The sequence below is a fragment of the Tiliqua scincoides genome, chromosome 4 (assembly GCF_035046505.1).
Source record: "Tiliqua scincoides isolate rTilSci1 chromosome 4, rTilSci1.hap2, whole genome shotgun sequence".
Taxonomy (NCBI): domain Eukaryota; kingdom Metazoa; phylum Chordata; class Lepidosauria; order Squamata; family Scincidae; genus Tiliqua; species Tiliqua scincoides.
The window spans coordinates 217,845,933-217,868,377 of record NC_089824.1 but is presented as its reverse complement, the minus strand read 5'-3'; the positions used below and the strand labels follow the sequence as shown (position 1 = coordinate 217,868,377).

General features: G+C 46.4%; 1 protein-coding gene across 1 annotated transcript in view; it reads right to left on the bottom strand.

Annotated features, from left to right (window-relative positions):
* The window catches only part of COL20A1 (collagen type XX alpha 1 chain), a 139,561-nt gene that overhangs the window by 74,728 nt on the left and 42,388 nt on the right, over positions 1–22,445 (bottom strand). The window contains exons 13-17 of the mRNA XM_066624730.1: positions 19,701–19,824; positions 19,206–19,345; positions 17,433–17,562; positions 15,817–15,959; positions 13,804–13,936 (exon numbers count right to left, since the gene is read on the bottom strand). Of these exons, the coding sequence (XP_066480827.1) occupies positions 13,804–13,936; positions 15,817–15,959; positions 17,433–17,562; positions 19,206–19,345; positions 19,701–19,824 (670 nt within the window). The remainder of the gene's footprint in view (positions 1–13,803; positions 13,937–15,816; positions 15,960–17,432; positions 17,563–19,205; positions 19,346–19,700; positions 19,825–22,445) is intronic.

The window sequence follows — 22,445 nt, the reverse complement described above, 5'->3', positions numbered from 1 at the left end:
AGGCTACTGAGAAAACTCCACAGTCAGGAAATTAGAGGGCAGGTCCTCTCCTGGATTGAGACCTGATTGAGAGCAGGAAACAGAGAGTGGGTGTCAATGGGCAATTTTCATAATGGAGAGAGGTGAAAAGCGGTGTGCCCCTAGGATCTGTCCAGGGACCGGTGCTTTTCAATCTCTTCATAAATGACCTGGAGACAGGGTTGAGCAGTGAGGTGGCAAAGTTTGCAGATGACACCAAACTTTTCCGAGTGGTAAAGACCAGAAGTGATTGTGAGGAGCTCCAGAAGGATCTCTCCAGACTGGCAGAATGGGCAGCAAAATGGCAGATGCGCTTCAATGTCAGTAAGTGTAAAGTCATGCACATTGGGGCAAAAAATCAAAACTTTAGATATAGGCTGATGGGTTCTGAGCTGTCTGTGACAGATCAGGAGAGAGATCTTGGGGTGGTGGTGGACAGGTCGATGAAAGTGTCGACCCAATATGCGGTGGCAGTAAAGAAGGCCAATTCTATGCTTGGGATCATTAGAAAAGGTATTGAGAACAAAACGGCTAGTATTATAATGCCGTTGTACAAATCTATGGTAAGGCCACACCTGGAGTATTGTGACCAGTTCTGGTAGACACATCTCAAAAAGGATATAGTGGAAATGGAAAAGGTGCAAAAGAGGGCAACTAAGATGATTACTGGGCTGGGGCACCTTCCTTATGAGGAAAGGCAACGGTGTTTGGGCCTCTTCAGCCTAGAAAAGAGGCGCCTGAGGGGGGACATGATTGAGACATACAAAATTATGCATGGGAAGGATAGAGTGGATAGAGGGATGCTCTTTACACTCTCACATAACACCTGAACCAGGGGCATCCACTAAAATTGAGTGTTGGGAGGGTTAGGACAGACAAAAGAAAATATTTCTTTACTCAGCATGTGGTTGGTCTGTGGAACTCCTTGCCTCAGGATGTGGTGACGGCATCTGGCCTGGACGCCTTTAAAAGGGGATTGGACAAGTTTCTGGAGGAAAAATCCATTACGGGGTACAAGCCATGATGCGCATGTGCAACCTCCTGATTTTAGAAATGGGCTATGTCAGAATGTCAGATGCAAGGGAGGGCACCAGGATGAGGTCTCTTGTTATCAGGTGTGCTACCTGGGGCATTTGGTGGGCCGCTGTGAGATACGGGAAGCTGGACTAGATGGGCCTATGGCCTAATTCAGTGGGGCTGTTCTTATGTTCTTATCTAGTGGAGCACTAGCTCCACTGGCAACCCCTGTTCCTCCCTGGAGAAGTGAGCACTTTGAGCAGGGCTGCATTTGCAGAATCAAATCAGGTGGGTTGAGCTTGCCCTTATTTAGTTCATCTCAATTCAGCTCACCAGTAGAATATTATAGCAGTGGTGGTCAAACATGCTTGCACTTTATCAAACACATTCCTAACTTGTGCTGGACTAGATGGGCCTATGGCCTGATCCAGTGGGGCTGTTCTTATGACTAAGGGCCCAATCCTATCCAACTTTCCAGCACCGGTGCAGCCACAATGCAACTTTGAGGTAAGAGAACAAATGTTTCCATACCTTCTGTTACTGCCCCACCACCACAGGATACAGCGCATGCCCCACTGGCATGGCTGCACCGGCACTGGAAAATTTGGGGCATTTGGTGGGCCGCTGTGAGATACAGGATGCTGGACTAGATGGGCCTATGGCCTGATCCAGTGGGGCTGTTCTTATGTTCTTATGTACCTTCAAAAAATAAGGCCAGATGTGTTAAAGGACAGACAAGGGCACAGCCATTCCCAGTGTGCGAGATTTCTTTTGCTAAACTTTTGCCCGTAATAGAAATATAAGTGTTCCTTTTCCACTTCCAGGAGGGCTGATGGTAACCTTAGAATGTTATATTGAAGCTTGGAACTGCTCACGTAGAACTTCATTGATTCCCCTCCTTTTGTTTGCTTGGTCTCCGTTTCACTGAAGCCAAACCAAAGGACTATTGACTGTATTTTGCCTGAGGTGTTGGCTGCTCTCCAAGCTGCCAAGGAGAGACAAGGAAGTTCCAAGTCGAAGAAAACTTGACCTACATATCAGATGGGAAGTAGGAAAGAAGGGAAAAGCCATGAGCCCAGCTCAAGCTTGCAAATGTTCGACATTCCTAAAGGCATTTAAAAACTTGCAAGAATTAGAGCACAACCCTATCCCCAAGCCTCAGAACACAAGTCCCATTGTGTTAAATGGGGTTTACTCCCAGAAAAGCATGTGCAGGATTGCAGCCTTAAGATTAGATACTTTTACGGCAAACTCCTCTGGTCAGGTCTCCTCCACAAGTCCCACTGAAATGAACGAGAGCTGCTCACTCATTCCAGCAGGGTCTGGGCAGGAGAACTTCCTAGATGCTTCTGTCCATTCTGGAGAGGAAGAATGTCATCCTGTTCGCCAGCTAAGAAAATGAGAGTCTCCCCACCCTTGTTTAAAGCTAGGGGATTTAAATTATGATGATGCATCTATGTGGGATTTAAATAAAAATGGCAGAAGCATAGCTTCCTGTTCCTGTGAACGAAACTTCTCTTCAAGATGCCACCACTGATTTCTAGTTGCAACTTCTGCTATAGAAGAAATGACATCCTGACTCTCTTCCTCATTAGTATTCGGGGGGGGGGGGGAGATGCTAAATTTTGCAGACTCCCAAACACCGATGCAAAGCTCTTGCAGCTATGATGGGCTCTGAAGGTAAGGGGGAGGGGCCACTTTACACAGGCATTCGGAACTTGCAAAATGTAGCGTTTTGCCCCCCGCCCATCCAGGAACACCACTGCTCTTCTTAGGGATCTCTAGTGAAGTGACTGACAGACCTTTGGGTTGACCAACTCCCATTAAAAAGAAGAGGAAAGGTGAGAAGCTGCCCAGCAAACATCCCTTCAGAGCCAGCAAGCAGTTGGACTCATAAGAACACCAACACTGGATCAGACCAAGAACTCCGCTAGTCCAGCTTCCTGTATCTCACAGTGGCCCACCAGATGCCTCTGGGAGCATCCAAGATAACAGGATACTTGTACCTTGTTGCCACTCCCTTGTCATCCCTGGGCAGCAGAATGACCTAATATCCCCTCTTGTTGGCATCCTTCAGTCTCGGAAGACTATGGTGTCACGCTCTGAATGGTGGTTCTGGAACAGAGTGTCCTCTCCAGTGTGCGAAGCCTGGGTAAAGTAGGTATGGAGGATAGGCTGTTAACCATGCAGCAAATCCCCCCTCTCCATGTCGCTGAAATGGTCCAATGGAAAGGCAGAGGCCAATACGGTTGGTTCCAGCGGCGTCGCAGGAGTTGCCAGAACGTGACTGTGTTCAGCCATGAACTGCCTCAGGGACTCCGGCTCCGGATTTTGCCTCGAGGTTGACTCCTGAAGCCTTTTCCATAACTGGATGTAGCCACAAGGCAGTGGAGGTTTGGGATCAGAGTTTTCCTTCTCTCAGATGAGCTGCCTTCCCAGGCTGACGAATCCTATCTACCCGGTGGCTGTTTAGTCGCCTCTTACGACAAGTACAGCCAAACTGAGGGCCTATTCTTATCCCCAGCCCCCAGGGGACCTAATATATAATGTCACAATCCCCACCCTTCAAAAGGGTGATCACACTTCTGTGAGCCCCAGAAGAATTGATTCTGGCTCCTGGTCAGATGTGGCAAGATTGTCTCCCTACTAGGCATTTGCTCTGGTATTGTTGCTTTCTGTGTGGTCCTTCCATGCTTTCTCAGACCAAATTTGTGGCTCCCCCTCCCCCCCCAAAGAAAAAATGCAACTGGAAAGGTAGCCTGCTCAGTGTGGACAGGCAATGTACTACTTTGGCTATGAAAGACTGGTGTACCTTCAGGTAAAAGTTCTTTCTCTCTTTTATAGTGGCAGCAAACTAATCAATTTAAAAAAAAATGTTTGCACCTGGAGATCAGAAGCTATCTAATTAAGGGGCAATTAAATTAAGGGGCATCACCAATCTCCCAACTGCACTGAACTGGAAGCAAAAAGAAACCTACGAATCGATGATGCAGGGGACCTTTGCTTAATCATGAGCAAACAGCGCAGAATGGTTTCATACATGGGGAAGGGCACTGCTCAGTAATATAGCTCTACATACTAAGTGATGTGTGAAACAATTTGCTGTTTTGTTTCTAGCTGACTGTAGAACATCAATGCCTCTGCAACATTAAAGGGCTTTAGTGTGAAAGCGGCATCAGGTTATAGAATGGTGGATGTGCTCACTCTAAGGAAGGGTGAAAAAGTTCTAACATGCATTTGGTCCTGCGTCAGGGTTCCATGTTTTTCCTCATCACCTTCACCATGGTGAATGGGCCACAGCCCTCTGGCGAAGGTGACAATCAGGGCTAATGTCTGCAGTTGCTCTGTAATCCCTGGCAATCCCCAGCTTCAGGGTCAGGCATTTTGGGCAATTTTGCCCAATTGGGCCCCGTACATGGTGTGGGCCCTGTGCTTTTCTCCCACCCACTGCTGATTCCAATTGACCTGAAATTGGGTCACGTTGAAAGCAGCTCCCACCCACCACTGCTTCCTACTGGCCTAAGATTGGTGGCATGCGGGGGGCACTGCGGGCACCTCACTCTTTCCCTGCCCTTGCATCTCCCAGTGCCATCCTCTCCCCCCCCCCCATCATGCTCCGGAGATCTGCCCGACTGCAGAAAGGGCAGCGACAGGTGAGAGTTGAGGACTGCTGCGGGTTGGGCACGCACTGTACCACAAAAGGTGTTTGTTCAGTTGTTAAGTCATGTCCGACTCTTTGTGACCCCATGGACCACAGCACACCAGGTCTCCCAGTCTACCACTAACTTTCAGAGTGTGCCCAAATTCATGTTCATTGCCTCAGTGACACTATCGAACCATCTCATCCTCTGCCATCCCCTTCTTCATTTGCCTTCAATTATTCCCAGGATCAGGGTCCTTTCTAAGGAGTCCTCCCTTCTCACGAGATGACCAAAGTATTTAAGCTTTGGCTTCAGTATCTGCCCTTCCAATGAACAGTCAGGGTTGATTTCTTATAATGTTGGCAACCTTCAGTCTCGAAAGACTCTGGTATCGCGCTCTGAATGGTGGTTCTGGAACAGCGTCTAGTGTGGCTGAAAAGGCTGATTCGGGAGCGACAATCGCTTCCACACTGGGAGCAAGTGCAGTCTGTCCCTGGTCTGTCTCCCTGGCTATGGGCCTTCCTTCTTTGCCTCTTAGCCTCAGACTGTTGGCCAAGTGTCTCTTCAAACTGGGAAAGGCCATGCTGCACAGCCTGCCTCCAAGCGGGCCGCTCAGAGGCCAGGGTTTCCCACTTGTTGAGGTCCACTCCTAAGGCCTTCAGATCCCTCTTGCAGATGTCCTTGTATCGCAGCTGTGGTCTACCTGTAGGGCGCTTTCCTTGCACGAGTTCTCCATAGAGGAGTTCCTTTGGGATCCAGCCATCATCCATTCTCACGACATGACCGAGCCAACGCAGGCGTCTCTGTTTCAGCAGTGCATACATGCTAGGGATTCCAGCACATTCCAGGACTGTGTTGTTATTGTAAGATTCACTGATTTGATCTCCTTGCAGTCCAGGGGACTCTCAAAAGTCTTCTCCAACACCATCATTCAAAAACATCTGTTCTTCGGTGCTCAGATCTCCTTATGGTCGAGCTCTCACAGCCATACATTACTACTGGGAAAACCATAGCTTTGACAGGAGCCCTGTCCACCTGCACAGAAGTAATAGATATTTTTTTCTCTTGGTCTGGCTCCATTCAAGCTAAGTGCTAAAAAATTAGTAGTGGGGGCCCTGCAAAAATGTTTCCAGTTGGGCCCCGCAGCTTCTAAGGCCAGCCCTGCCCAGCTTGAATGCTGAGAGGATGACTGGGAATTGTTTGGACTGCATTTGGAAGGCACCCGGAGTAGCTCACCGCAGCCCTGTCAACTTTCATCATTCTTTCCAGCCCAGCAGCTGAAAAGGCTGGCAGTGGCTTTGGCCACTGTGTTCCTGAGGCATGTAGAGTGTTTCAGCAGTGCAGAGCCAAGCCGATACATCCTTGATTCACTTTTTCAGTGCCAGCATGGAGCACACTGGCAGTGCAGAGTCCAACCCACAAGCTCACCCCACCACTTCCAGCTCCAGAGTTGGACTCTTGCTGGTCCGCGTGGCACCTTAATGCAGATTGAGGAACAGCTGGCTGCAATCTGAGTGTCTCTTGTAAATGACTGAATTATATGAACAAACTGATCACTCAGCAGCGGTTAGCATTGAAGGAGTTGAAGATTTGCAGCAGACCAAGAGACTTATCTCAGGAAAGGAGCGCTGGCTGACAGAAAGTAAGCAGAGAACTAAAAGAAGAGATTTTCTCAGAAAGCTCCCATGGGGCCTACAGAATCCTGACAACATGATTTTGACAGGTGGAAGAAAGGTCAGGGATTTGGAGGCTGCCCAGGGGGGAATGAATGTTCCCTGGCACAAGGGGTGCCATCTGTGCCAGCCAGGCTGAATCTGCCTCAATGTCTCCCCCCCCCCCTTTTCAGGAGGGTTTTGCAACCTTTTGACTCCCTTGGACTGATTTGGATGCTGGAGTTTTGCCAATCTGGAAAGTCGACAAGCACTCTCTGTTGTCCAGAGATGCTGTTCATTCCAAAGGTCCCTTCGCAAGCTCCTCCATGACGTGCTCTTTTGAAATGAGAGCACAACCAGAGCTCAAGCCAGTCTGCCGCAGTCGCTACAAATCAGCGCATGTTCCAGAACTCTCACTTCTGTATGATTACAAGGGAATCATTTAGAATGTGACATGCAGGGCCGAGTAATTTATTGTGCAAAATGTGTGATTAAGCCTGGGCCAAAAAGTGTCACTTGAGAACTTCCAGATCAACACAGTGGAGAGGGATACTGGGAGTGACAAAAGCAAGCAAAACTTCAAGGTGTGTGTGTGTGTATCGGGGGGGGGGGGGGCTTATTTCTCCGTCCTGAAGCTATCCTGTTTCTCCCTATACATCCATTCAGTGGCATAGCTTGAGGGGGTGCAGAGCACTAAGTTTTGCAGGGAGCCTCACAACAGCATGCAATCGGACCATTTCCCTCCACTGCATGCACCTCTGCTTTGCTCTCCTGCCTGGAATGGCTCCGAAGGAGAGGAGAAGGGGCTGCTTGCTTGCTGTGGTGAGGCTCCCTGCAAAACTTAGTGCTTTTCACCCCCTCCAGCAACGGCACTGCATAAGAACATAAGAACAGCCCCACTGGATCAGGCCATAGGCCCATCTAGTCTAGCTTCCTGTATCTCACAGCGGCCCACCAAATGCCCCAGGGAGCACACCAGATAGCAAGAGACCTGCAAGGCCTCCTGGGAATTGTAGTTTAAGAACATAAGAACAGCCCCACTGGATCAGGCCATAGGCCCATCTAGTCCAGCTTCCTGTATCTCACAGTGGCCCACCAAATGCCCCAGGGAGCACACCAGATAGCAAGAGACCTCATCAGGCATTCTGACATAGTCCATTTCTAAAATCAGGAAGTTGCACATACACATCATGGCTTGTAACCCGTAATGAATGTTTCCTCCAGAAACTTGTCCAATCCCCTTTTAAAGGCATCCAGGCCGGATGCCATCACCACATCCTGTGGCAAGGGGTTCCACAGACTGACCATATGCTGAGTAAAGAAATATTTTCTTTTTCTTTCCTCACTCTCCCAACACTCAATTTTAGTGGATGTCTGCAAAGCCTCTGACCCACCAAACTGAACTCTGCTGACCTGCTATGCATGATGTGATAAACCTAGGAGTTCAAAATCTGTGGGAGAAGCAGAGGGAGGAGGAGTTTTCAAAGTGGTGGGGATTACACAGGCGTGTTCCAATGACTAATCGGGGTCATGCAGATGTTCCCCTCCACATACTTACTGAATGTGTGGATGGAAGACAAGGGCTGTGCCCACTGGGCCTGCACCCCTATTTACCGTGCTCCTTACTTATGTGTTCTTCACATAGATCAAGAGGTAAAGAGGTGGGCGCATACACATCATGGCTTGTAACCCATAATGGATTTTTCCTCCAGAAACTTGTCCAATCCCCTTTTAAAGGCGTCCAGGTCAGTCGCCATCACCACATCCTGTGGCAAGGAGTTCCACAGACCAACCACACGCTGAGTTTATAAATATTTTCTTTCGTCTGTCCTAACTCTCCCAACACTCAGTTTGAGTGGATGTTCCCTGGTTCTGGTGTTATGTGAGAGTGTAAAGAGCATCTCTCTATCCACTCTGTCCATCCCCTGCATAATTTTGTATGTCTCAATCATGTCCATTCACTGTGATATGCTGTGAAAATAGAGCCACAACCACTATTTTGCAACACCCCAACTCCCACCAATGTCTCTTCAATATAACATATCAACCTTTTCCCACACACACTGCCCATTAATGCTGAGCATCTTGCTAGTTAATGAATATTTGACAATTCCAGGGGAGACGGCCAGTATATCCCCCTGCATCAGTTTGTTTGCTTGTTGAATTAATTTATTTATATCCCGTCTTTCTATCCACAGGGACTACAGAACTCTGCAAGCAACCACTAAATCTTTAAAAACAATCTGGTACAAGAGCACCAGATTCCAAACAAATCCAATTCATATATTATAACTAAAAAATCCACAAATGAACATAGAAGCCCCACGTAAGGGGTGATATTGGAACCCCCCACCCCGAGCCTTCTTTTAGACAATTGGGGAGATTTCACCCAATTGGGCCCTGCACATGGTGGGGACCCTGCACTGCCCTTCCACCCACCACAGCTTCCAATTGGCCAAAAATTGGGGCAGGTTGGAAGCAGGTCCCACCCACTGCTGTTTCCTTGCACATCTCACTCTTTCCCTGCCTTCGCAGCTCCCAGCACCATCCTCTCCCCCATCTCACTCCAGAGGAGGCTGCTGCAGGCAACGCAGCAATGGGCAAGAGTTAGGGAGCACTGCAGGCTGGACACACGCTCCCCCCTCCTGATCTCCCAGGCACCTATTCTGCACAACAATTAAAGATACAGGAGTCTATCCACTTGCACAGAAGTAACACTTGGGGGGGGGGGGGTCTGGCTCCATTCAAGCAAAGAGCTAAAAGAAATTAGTAGAGGGGCCCCACAAAATTAGAGAGGGGGCCCTGCAAAAGTGTTTCCAGTTGGGCTCCCAAGGTTGGCCCTGCCCACCCCCAAACTAAGGACTTGATAATATAGGAAAGCTTTTGTTGTCTTCCTGAAGCCCAGACAGAAGTGAGCTTGTTGTGCCTTGTAGGGAAGAGCATCCCACAGGCAGGATACCACCAATAAAAGGTCCGGATCCTAGCAATACCAGCCTGACAAAAATGACTTGCAAGAGTAGCATGTGTTCAGAGAAGGGGCTCTGCTTGAAGAACACTATCCCCTGGTGGCTCACGGAGGACTAACTACTTTGGCATCTACCAGAAGCAGGCTTTTTTTCAGTGGTGACTTACTGCTTGTAGATCTCAAAACCTATATGGCAGAAGGTGCTGTTTAGGTATTCCTGGACCTAATCAGTTTAGGGTAGAGAAGTGTGAAACCTGTTCTTTTATTTCTGTGAATTATCTGCTTTTCTATTCCATGCTACCAGATACCTACAGAAACTCTGTGAAAGCCCTTTGTTTATCCTTGATACAGCTATATATGATCTCAGTTGAATGCACAGAGGAAACCTGTACCCACACATGAACAATATTCTTTGCTTTCAATAGGATGTGCAATCAGATGCACATTCCTAGTCTCACATCCCTGGCTAGCCGGCACAAAGATGTGCACATACAGCCACCAGTCATTCCAACCAAAAGTACATTGGATAGAATCAGACAGACAGTGGATTTGAGAGAACTGTCATCACCAGCAACATAAGAAGAGTCCTTATGGTTCAGGTAGCTCCGTCCAGCTTCCTGTTTCTCACAGTGGCTCACCAAATGTCTCAGGGGGCACACAAGGAACCAAGCTACTTGGCTCCTGTTGCCACTCCCTTGTGCCTGGCATTCTGAGGTAGCCTACCTCTAAAACCAGGTGGCTGGGCATACCCATCATGGCTTGTAACCTGTGACGGACTTTTCTTCTGGAAGCCTGTCCAATCCTCTTTGAAATGCACCTAAACCAGGTGCCATCACCACATCCAACAATATCCACATCAGAAAACGGATGCCAGACTGTCTCAGTATCTCTATTAGGCTTGCACATTCTATTTTCAGAACAATGGGCCCATTCATATTCTATTCCATTTGTGCCCTGGAATGAATGGAGGCTCCATTTTTGGAATCCCTGTTTGTTGCAATGTATTTCTACTTCAAAGAGGAGAAGGAACACCTTTGTGCAGCGGTCACCTTGTGGCAGCCGTGTTTCTTACATGGTATGATTATGAGGTAGTATGAGTTTATTAAAAAATGGTTGCTACCAGGAAAAAATGGCAGTCGTCAATTATTTTTGCCCACACTGCCTCACAATGACACTGTGCCCCAGGGTATGTGTGACAAGGAGGCAGTGGCATGGAAGTGCTTCTCCTGGGAGCTATCTTTATTTTTCAAAAACCCACAAAAGCAAACAAAGAAAGGAACTGAAATGAAATGTAACCAAGTCAACTTCTTTCCTTGCACCAGCATGCTATGTTGGTTTCCAAGGCCTCGCGTTTCTCTTCAACAGCTTCTCACAAAGAATTTAGTTCCAGCCTGGAAGTCTCTCATTTCTGTCCCAACTCAGAAAGCCGAGTCCCAGACAAGTCACTTTTATTCTAAAACTCCAATAAGATGGTTTTCTCCTGGGAGAAGCTGGGGGAAGAAAGCTGAACTTCGTTATCTCCTGCTGAGTTTTAGACTTCTGGAATATTTCAGGGACAACCTTTGAAGTTCCACCAGAGATATTCTCTTTGCCACCTTTCAATTGCTTCCCAAACTGATGTTGATATAACCAACTTAAAGAAAAAATCTATATAATTTTGAAAGGGCACAATCCAGATTCTTAACAGAAAGCAACATAGCTATGGCTCTAGGTTTTATGCGGGTAAACTGAATAATGTACGCAATCAGATCTGTGTTGAACAACCCGCATGTTCCAATACTTGAAATCTCCTCACTCAAGTGCTTTCAAGTCTTTCAGGTGCTTGAACTTGGGTTCAGAGAAGTAAATCATCTTTCACGATGCTGCAATCCGCATGACTAAATAGGGTAAAAGAGTCCTTACTTCTCAGAAATAATTCTTCCTTAGAGCAGTTGGGATGCGAGACAGCACAGAAAAGTAACCCCAAAGAGATTCGTAGGACTGTGCACATGGTCTTTCAGTCCAAACCATGGTCTGGAGAATCGAAGAACATGATGTCTCAAGGTAGTTTCTGTATAACATTATTAGACTCATTTTTATGAATTGCTGAGTTCTGTCCATCGTGACCTGCTTTCAGAACTAAAGTTGGAAGCAAAAATATATCTGTTTAAATGCATACACAGACCCCTGCTAACAGAGCAAAGCAATCTCTTTTAACAGTGATGGATCTCTTAAATTTAGCAGAGGGAGACAATGGCGTCACTAGGGTTTGCATCACCCAGTGCGCAAGGCCAGCATGTCTCCCCCATGACGGACCTCCTCCCATGCAGTGGGCAGGGCAATGCTCCAGGTGGTGGGCATGGTGATGTACCATTGCCCCGCCCCACTGGGTTTTTAGATATAACAGTTATATTTCAACATGGTTCGTTTCATTGCATTCTGCATGAAATTACACATTGAATGATATATAACATGAGGGTATTATTCAAAAGTATGAAGATTTTAAAAAGTTTGGCAAGTAGTGGTGTCACCCAGTATGGCCTGCACCCCCCTACTGACACTACTGGAGGGAGGGCAACTATCCCTCTTCACCCCAGGGCAGTGTATCTTCTGGTAGTTGTTTGCCAGTGTTTCTTCTGCTTCCTTCCATACCAGGAGCCCTTTCAGGACAGGGGACCACTTATTTGTTCATCTATTTTTGCCTTGTAAACTGCTTTGTGAGCTGCTTTTTTTGGGTTGAAAAGCAGCTTATATTTGTAACAGTAGTAGAAATATACATTCAATGTTAGTAAAATCAGGACTGGCAATTCCAGGACTAAACCAAGCAACAACAGCTGTGAAAATGTGAAATCTGGCTCAACGAGGGGAATGGATGGTGGCCGTTAAATGAGTTGTGTTCGACTCCCTGCCAACAAAGCCATTAGTCAGGAACTATTAATTAAGTGAGAACCTTCAGGCAGGACCCTTCTCTAACCTCACATCCTTTTTCGTATCCAGGCAAGAATCCGCCTCTACTTTGACGCAAAGTTTGGCTGGCAGGTTCTCTTTCATTTCTGAAAGTGCCCCCTGTGAAAAGTGATTCAGCACTTCCTGAATCCATATGCTTCCTTACCCATCTTAAAAGACTGATACGTCGTCACCAATCAGCAGTTTCAATAGCCAATGTTACTCCATGAATTCACCAATTCAAAGAAATTGGTGAAATTTTCACCATATTTCAAGTGCAAAAAAGATTTGGAAATTACAAAAACCATATTATGCGCTTGAACTCCACTACGGATTCATGAATCAAGAGTAAGTTACAACTGCATCCCACTGCATCCCAGCTCCATACTAAAAATTCCGTACTAGATGAATGCGCTCCAGAATAGAGGGAGGTGTTGTTAGCTGGCTGTTCTAATCTGGGAGTTGCTGCTCAATCTGACCTTGATGAAGTCCTGCTCCTCCCGAATGAGGTGCAAAGCTGAGCAGCCAGGCTTTTAACCGAGGTGGTTCAGTAGGAACATCACCCCAATTCTTTGTAATGAATTGCACTGGCTACCAATTTATTCTCCTTCCATACAGTAAAATAAGAAGAGCCCTGCTGGATCAGGCCAAAGGCTCCTCTAGTCCAGCTTCCTGTATCTCACAGTGGCCCAGCACATTACTCAAGGAGCACACAAGACCACAAAATACTTGCATCTTGTTGCCACTTCCCTGCAAATGGCATTGTATTTATCCTTGCACCCTCCAATGAAGATATCAGACTCCCAATCCGGCCCTCAGAGTGCTCCCAGTCTCCAATGAGCCTCTGGCCCTCCAGAGACTTGCTGGAACCTGTGCTGGCCTGATGCAACTGCTCTCAGAGTGACAGTCAACTGTTCGACCTCTCACATTAGCTGTGGGACAAGGGCTCCCTCCACTGCTTGCTGTTTCACATCTGTGATGCAGCAGTGGCAGCAAAGGAAAGGCTGGCCTTGCTTTTTGCCTTTCATAGGCCTTTCATAGGCCTTGAGCTATTGCAAGACCTTCATTCATTCATATAAGTTCCATCTCTAATATATTCATTTATGTAAATTTATTCAAATTTGAAATGTGACTTAATTCTTTTTTTTCCTGGCCCTCGACACAGTGTCAGAGAGATGATGTGGCCCTCCTGCCAAAAAGTTTGGACACCCCGATCAACAGTGATTGGCAGCAGATCTCCAGGGTTTCCAAAAGGAATTTTATTTGCCCTGGCTGGAGATGCCAGTGACCAAGCCTGGGGTCATCACTATGCAAAGCAGGTTTTAGAGCTTCAAGAACTGCTGCCAGTCATAATATTGAGCTGGATGGTCCACTGGCCTGACTCAGCAAAAGGAAGTTTCATATATAAGCAGACTGTAAGAGTATCATGCCCTCTCCTCCACTCCAGACTCTCCCCTGCAACATCTGACTGCAGCTCACCATGGCCTTCCACTTCAGCAGCATGTTCATGGCTTCGTTGGATAGCCTCATTACATCCCAGCTCCTCAAATTAGCTGGGAGATATTAGAGACGTCTGCTCACTTACTCATCCTGTGCCGAACCGAGACTGTATCGCTTCGAGCCCCGTCTTTGTAGTATGCCCAAATGGCGATCTGGTAGTCGGTGTTCTTTTTCAGACCAGGCAAAATGGCAGCTGCCAAATTCCCAGCCACTGAAAGCTGTCAGAGAGAGGACAAGAAGCACTCAGTTGGGTGAACACTTTTTTTTTGAAAAGAAAACAAAACTAGAGGTATCAGGAACATCTGAGCCCAAAACAGCAAATATCACTCTTAGACCACTGGCAAGCAGAATCAAGACAAGCACTGGCTTTTCCACAAAGACTTGAGTTTTTGTGAGCATTCAGGCACTTACAAAGGCTTGAATGAGAAGTGCACACCATTGCTTTTTCTCTATTCCCCTCCCACAAAGAATAGGGACGGCTCTGGCGGCATCTTTTCCTGGAGGGGACTGGGACTACTTGTCCCAGAATCCATAGCAGGCAACTGATGTGGTTTGCTGCATTTCCACCTGGGAAAGGTCTCAGGTAGACATAAGACTGGGAGAGGTTTCAGTGGACCTTCTCCTGCGTGGAAATGATAGAAATAGCGTATTTTATCCATGGAGTGAATTCAGTAAAAGGATGCTGCTAGGCTATGAAAGCACAGCTGGCCCAGCCATGAAGCAACTTGATGCCGCTTGCATCAGCAGCAAATGTGGGGGAGAGGTGGATAATTTGGGCTGCCCTTCACCCCAAGACTGACATTGCCACTCTCCAGCCCACTGTGGACAAAAGCAGCATCGATCAGTTTCCCACTCAATAAAAACTAGCAGAAAGCAGATCACCCACTTCCTTAGCATGCTCCGTCATGGGGTTTTTCAATCTTGGAAATGTGGGATTTCTGGTTTTACTTACGGGGATCACACAGACAAAAGAGCTCTTTTGTCCCCATGGTCCCTTCAGATAAAACCGGAGGTTTCACACTTCTGGGTTTGCAAAAACAACACAATGGAGCAGAGTCCGGGGCTTCTTTTTATTTTTAGTATGCTGCAGCAAAGGAGGCAGCCATGGGCCCAGGCAGCGGACACAATTGCACTGCCCCTGCCTGGGGATGCCCACTGCTACCTTCCCCATCCTAAAAGTAAGCATATATTCCCATTCCATCCCACGCTGTGATGGGAAACTGAGAAGTGTGTGCAGTGTATGCAGCAGCAATTCCTTTGATTTGAGCCCTAACCAGTGGCGTAACTAGAGGGGATGCAAAGCACTAAGTTTTGCAGGGAGCCTCACCGCAGTGTGCAAGCGGCCCTTCCCCCTCCACTTCAGAGCCATTACGGGCGGTGGGAGCAAAACCGAAGTGTTCACCTGGCTCTGAAAGGGAGAGAGAGGAACTGCTTGCACACTGCAGTGAGGCTTCCTGCAAAACTTAGTGCTTTGCACCCCCTCTAGCTACCCCACTGGCCCTAACTCAATCATTTGAGTTATCTGATCACTTGCAAATGGCTCCAGCTTTTATGAACACTTTCAAACCTTTGGAAGCATTCAAATCAAAGACTGGCATTTTTGCAAGTATTTGCTTGAAACCACAGGCAAAAACAACCCTATTTTGAGCCAAACTTTGGGGTGCTCAAGTATACCTAAATGGAATGCACACCTTCCCATGCAGGTATCAAAAAGCCAAACTATACATAACCACAAATCTTCCAGTTGGGGATAAAAATACCATAAATTAAGAACATTCTCCCAAGTGTTTTGCAAACACTGCCAAGATGCTTAGATGACCTGATCCAGTGGGGCTGTTCTTATGATTTTCTTTCTCAAGCCAGATTGTAACTGCCAGGCCTAAGCAGGTACTGGGAAATTTCATTTTTGTATTTCAATACACTATCATTAGTTTTTAGAGGATTTTAACTTTGATCGTTCTTACTGAACTGGAACCCTCAGGATGGATGAGCTTAAACATTCAGACATATAAACAGGAATTCATATCTAAGACCTGAATACCTTCAGTATTTAATATGTCATAATAGTACTTCCAGCATCCCCAGAACGGTGTGATACCTCTTGTGATCTCTCTTCACCCAGTGCATTCCATTTGATCTGGTAGACAATCACATCAGAGGCGGCAGACGCTTCCCACTCCAGCCGCACTTCGCTTCCTGAGAGCTCGGTGACCTTCAGGTGACTAGGAGGTGGCACCTTCACTGAGGAGCAAAGGAAAGGAAGACACTGAAGTTCCCTTTTATTTTCCTCATTCTCTCTCTCCCTACCGCCAAGAGCTGAAGCCACCTTGCGGCCAGGCTATGGAGCAGATGGCAAGAGAATTGCATGACAACTGGGCAGCTGTCCTCGACCAGCCCGCCTTTCACTTCTCTAGACCCCAAGTGACAAAAGCCCATCCTCACGGACTGGGATGTAATCTTCTGCAACTATTAATTAAAGCATAATTATTTCATTTCACTGTGAAGGCATATTTGGTTTGGCATTTCCAACTGCAGAGAAACTTAAAAAGGGCATTCAAGGAGAAGGGGGAGAGGCCAGGGAAATATTTTTATTTCTCATGTATGGAAGACTCGGCAATTGACAAATAGAATTGTGGCAAAAGATTCAGATGGTCCTTTGAACCACTTTTTTATACTTCTTTAATCTATTTTTTTTCTGCTGAGATGGCATCTTTTGCCATTTTAAACTTATCAGTGTGGCCATTTGCAACCCAGTTATATGTCTACTCCAGCTTGGAGAGGTGCCTCTGACATTATTGGCTTCCAGACTGGCTGTCTGACTGGTTGAGAACAGTTTAGGTTTGACCTCAGATTCTACCTGTTGCATGCACAAGCCCTGGGGGCAGACAAACTGCAGCCATGGGCACAATCCATAGTTACATCATCAGGGAGAGTGTGTCAGCAAGCCACAGAATTTCAGATTGAATGGCTGTTCATGTGGAGAGCGTTTGCCACTGCAGACAAGAAAGCAGGGGGGAAATACCATAAGTATGTCAGTGTTGAGAACATGGCTTGCCAGTGCGCTCTTGGTGATGGTGTCCGTGGTTACAGTTTTACAGTCCATGGTTACAGCCGCAGAACCCGCCCAATGGATTTGTTGCTTCTGTTACTTCTGACTGTGGAAATATTCAATTGTCAACCTGGTTTCAGGGACTTTTGGAAGGTCTGTAGCATGGCAACCATTTTTCATTAACAGAATCTTTCAGCCACTTTGGGTCAAACCGTTGCTAAGCCTGGAAGGCTGGTGAAGGATCCCCTCAGTTGAGAAAGCTAGAGGCAATAATTTTGATTGTGACAGGAACCTGGAAGAAGATGAAAACCTCAGATGGTGTGCCAGTTGTCCATGTTCCAAGATGCAGAATTGAGTGGGAGGTCACTCTGGCCTCTGCTACTAGCCAGAAGAATAAGAGCCACTAGGCTCAATCCCTTCCCTCCTAGTAGAAACATCATGGCTGTTCCCAGCCCTCAGCTGGGAGAGAGCTTCTGGAGGTAACTTAATTCCACACACCCCATGCTGGACTTAAAACAATTCTCAAACCTTTTTACTCCCCAGGTTGGGCATCAGCATCCAACCAGAAGCTTGTGTCTCAAATTATAGCCTCAAAATGAGATTTTGTTGACCTCTCTAATGACTGTGCCACCATATGCTTCTAAATCTGGCCACCCATTACTTACAGGTAGTAACGTTGCCCGTTACTGGAAAGGAGTCACCTTCATCATAAACAGAGATTAAACTGACAAAATACTGCGTCAATGATGACAGTGGTTTCAGGACAACAGATGAGGCATTGCCAGGAACTTCCACCTGAAATGAAATGGTAGGCAGTTTTATTAGAACTGCAAAGTGTCTCGGACATGCGTTTGATCTAGGCATCAGAGAGTGGCTGTCTATGCTGTGAACTATGCTGTCTTATCCTGTGGTTATCATGACAATATTGCACATATTGGACCTCAACAGATGGGAAACCTTGGCCTCTGAGCGTCCCGCTTGGAGGCAGGCTGTGCAGCATGGCCTCTCCCAGTTTAAAGAGACACTTGGCCAACAGACCGAGGCAAGGAGGCAAAGAAGGAAGGCCCATAGCCAGGGAGGCAGACCAGGGACAGACTACACTTGCTCCCAGTGTGGAAGGGATTGTCACTCCCGAATCAGCCTTTTCAGCCACACTAGACATTGTTGCAGAACCACCATTCAGAGCGCGATACCAGAGTCTTCCGAGACTGAAGGTTGCCAACAACATTGCAAATAAAATGGACATTTCATGCAGAACGCAGTGAAACAAACCACACTGAAATATCTCTATTCTATCAAATGTTATAGCCAAAAAACCAGTGGGGCGGGGCAACGGTGCATTGCCTGGGCTGTTGCCCCACCCACTGCATGAGAGGAGGTCCATCGTGGGCATGATGTACTGGTCTCCCATACTGGGTGATGCAAACCCGTGACTCCACAGACTCTAACCACACTTCTGCACTTCATCAGAAAGTCAAAGAAGCTGGGGACAGGTCAAATGTTCCCTACCATTTGGCAGGATGTGTCAGGCTGTGGCAGGTTCCAGAACAAAGGAGCAGGTGGCTGGTGGTCGAAGGGGGCCCCAGACAGATGCATGTTCCAGAACAGATAGTCTCAGGCAGAGACCTGCCACCAATGAAAGCCACACTAATCTACTTCCCACTCTCTTGAGTGAGAAGTCGATCATTCCCCTTCTTACCATGCTCCTCTTGCACCACCATGAAACCCAGAAGTTCAGGACTTTTGGTTTCATTTATAGGGACAGTACAAATGCTGTGGGAAATGCAGAACTTCCGGGTTTCATTGTAGCCTGCAGAGAACACAATAAGGTTTCTCCCTCCCCAACCCCCGCAGTGCAGAAGTTTTATTTTACGTTATTTTTATTATATGGAATGGGTGTTGTTAACTGTTTATGGGATCCTTCCATTAAACAGAAAGATAAGAGCATTTTAAATAAACAACAAACAAACATGTGACTTCCATATAGCAAGCTCAATTGATGGCCGTTGCCTTAGAGATTACTTTAGAACAAGATTGTCCAAATTCCTTGTGGATAGGCAGTTAGTTAGCATGGTGTAATGGAACCTATACCTCTGAATTCCAGGTGTTGGGTTCAAACAATGGAAGGTTATCACCTTCATGCTCTGCTTAGGACAGGGGTGGCCAGGCTTCAAACCTTGGGCTCCTGGGCCTTTAACAATTGTATAGAAGAGGGAATTTCAGCAGGTGCAGCTTGTCATCTCACAGTTGATAAGCTGCACTTGCTGAAATCCCCTCCTCTATACAATTGTTAAAGGTCCAGGAGCCCTAAAATTAAAGGCTGGCCACTCTTGTCATAAGAGATTCTAGATGCAGCTGGCTGTTAGAACCAAAATGCTAGACTAGAAGACCCTTGGTCTGATCAAGCAAAGCAGTCAGAAATTCTTATGGTCTCTCACCTCCCCAGTGTTGCTCCCCCTGCTGGAGATGTAAGTCACACGGTAAGCTTTCACGGCATGTAAAGTCGCCTCCCAATTGACCCTGACGGAGCCATGGCTGATGTCTGAGAAACGCAGTTGTTGTGGAGGGCTCAGGCCCACTGGAAGACATAATTAGCGTGACACAAGGATACTTACACTTCAGAGTGAATCCATTTAAATTTGCATGGTTTCTTTCTCAGTAAAACCTGGGAATTGTATGTCAGTAACAAAGTTTGGGTTTAAAACAAAGTTTTAATGAATGATGCTAAAATCACCTTTCTTCTCTGTCTCTCGACCAATTTGTAGCATACAAACAGATACAGGTTACTGGATTCTTATTAGCAGTGGCTCTGTTGAACCAGATCTTGTCAGGACTTCTCTCTAGCTCAGAAGATCCCTAACAAAGACACCTAGATTCCCTCTCTCTCTTCTAGGGAGTTGAACCACCTGCAGCAAAGAAGTAAGATGGCTTACAAGTAGTTTCTTGAACACTGGCTGGATCACTAGCATCTTCTCCGTACATCGCATACACAGCTAGTGAGTATTCAGTGCTGGGGGACAATCCTTCAAGCAAAACTTCAGGGTGCTCCACTTTCACCTGCCAAAAGAGAGAGAATGAATGAATGGGTAATTCAACATGTGAGGCAAGCCTAGTGCAATTCAACCCCAAGGAAATAAGACTGATGCCAAACACCATTAAGACTGAAAGTAAGAACCCCACAACCATCATTTTTATAATGATGAGTGTGTCTTGTTCTCCAAAATCTCAGGCAGGCAACTTTCTCAGTCCTACTTGGAGTTATCAAGGACCAAAATGGGGATCTTCTACAGTCAAGTGCTCTACCATTGAGCTATGGCACTTCTTTGCCCGAGATCATTTTCCTGACAAAAGTCCCCCCATAATTGTGGCCATGATGGTACCCTGGAAACAAATGTCACTTTCAGGGTCAAAGAGCCACTTTAGTGGGCGGGTTCTGGAAGGGAAAGAGAGGCAAAGGGTTTAAGCTTCCCTATGTGTGTGCCTAGGTTCCAATCCAGATTCCCCTGGAGCCGATATTTAAAAACCAGCACACAGACACTAAGAGGAGATGAAGACACATTCAGTGTCTTGTCTAGTTTTATCACATATATAGTTGCTATGAAATCAACTAACAGTAAAAAAGATAAATTAGAAAATAAATGAAGAAGCAATAAATCCAACCATCTTAACTCTTAAAGATATCCTGCCCACATCACTCAATTGATACTGCAGAACAGTACAGTACAATATGCGAGTGTGTTTATGACTGGAAATGAAACTGGTTTCCACAAATCTTCCTCACCTTGTGGCCAGCCTGCCAAACTTTGATGTCCATTTTATGTGCAATATTGTCATGATAAACACAGGACAAGACAGCATAGTTCACTTATTAGAAGCCACTCTTGCAATGAACACAGATATCAATTACGGTAATCTTAAAGAGAGGCTATGTATTCAATGATATCACATGATACAGCCCTCTTAGACTGTCCCATTCCCATGCTGATAAGGGAATGTATGCCTGAATGCTCCCACTCATCGAAAACTCCACAACTGTGGAAAGACAACCAGTAGAAAAAGTTTGACTTCCTTCCTCGCATGTAAGATTTCTTTAAGCAGAGAAAATATATAGCATTCAGTCCCTGCACCTGGTGTAGTCTAGTCTTCAAGAGACCAGCATCATGTACTTTTTCTGAAGGTGTACATTACATTCACTCTAGTTCCCATGAAGTTTATTTACTATTTACTACAGAACTCATCATTATATAATTGCATAGAGCTTCAATATAGCAGGCCTGATCTAGCAGGACTCTGCTTATGTTCATATACCTCCATCAATACCACACAGTCTTAACAAGAACCAACCAGCTATTCACCCTCACTTGTCCTTATGACAGAGGGACATTTTAAACATACCGAGCCCTCATGAAACATATGGATGATGACCTCTTCCATGGAAATTCTTTGGAGCAGGCAAAGTTCCCTGCCTCAAGCTAACATGGCTCCAACAGGGTACCCAGATCAAAGAGCCAAACAGAGAGACACTTGCTGTCCATAGTTATTCTTCCCTTCCTTGGGCTTTGTGATATAAAAACATTCAGACACTGAAAGTATAAAAAAGAGAGGACTTTTGCAGTGTTAAACAAATCTTCAACAGAGTTGCAGGGCCTGTATCTACCCAAGCACATTGGCAAAGAGACCAGTTTACAGGATGGTTTTATTTCCTATTTATTTTCAACACTCCAAATCCTTTTTTATCCCATTACAGCTGGTCTGTTGCCACCTTCTGCCTAACTCACAGAACTGCATAGATGCTGAGTATAATTTATTTCTGCCAACAGTTGTCCAAAAGTTCTGTTAGATCTATCTATCTGTCTATCTATCTATCTGCTAAGCCCCTTGTCAAAGTTGAAAAGCCTACATTCCCTATGCCTTGCATGGACAGCTGGGCCAACTGAGAGCAGATATGGTAGCACACCAATTGCCTTCTATTCCAAAAAAATGGCAGCTGCATGCCCAAGAGGAGCTGTGTAGCCCCTTCTAAAGAAACAGAGGCAAAAAATAAAAGTTGAAGGAAACACGATGCCATTCTTGCCCCCTGGTAAGCTGCTACTCAGTCTTTCAGCCTGTTCCACATTACCAAAATGCTCCTAGTTTTGCTGCCTGTGAGTAACTGGGATGAGGGACCATATTGGCTTAGTTCTAATCAGCAATCAGAATGATTATTAGTTCACCTTTCCCCAATGGCTTCCATAAAGAACTAGGGGCCCAATCCGATCCAACTTTCCAGCCCCAGTGTAGCCGCAATGCGGCCCTGAGGTAAGGGAACAAATGTTCCTGTACCTTGAGGAGGCCTCTGTGGCTGCCTCCCCACCACAGGATACAGCACACGCCCCATTGGCATGGCTGCACCAGCACTAGAAAATGGGATAAGATTGGGCCCTAATCTTCACCAGGTGCTAGAAGGCAAATGAAACAGAGAGGGTATTCCACAAGGTTGCCACCACCAAAAAGGCCCATTTCTTCATGCCCACTTGTCAAATTTCATTTGGCAGAGGGTGGGGGAAGAGTAGGACATCATATGTTGAACTGATTGATTGATTGATACCCCACTTTATCTCCTTCATGGCATTCAAAGCTACTGGCATTTCTGCTCTATGCACATCTCAGGTCATCTCCTCCATCTTGTAGCTGTAATG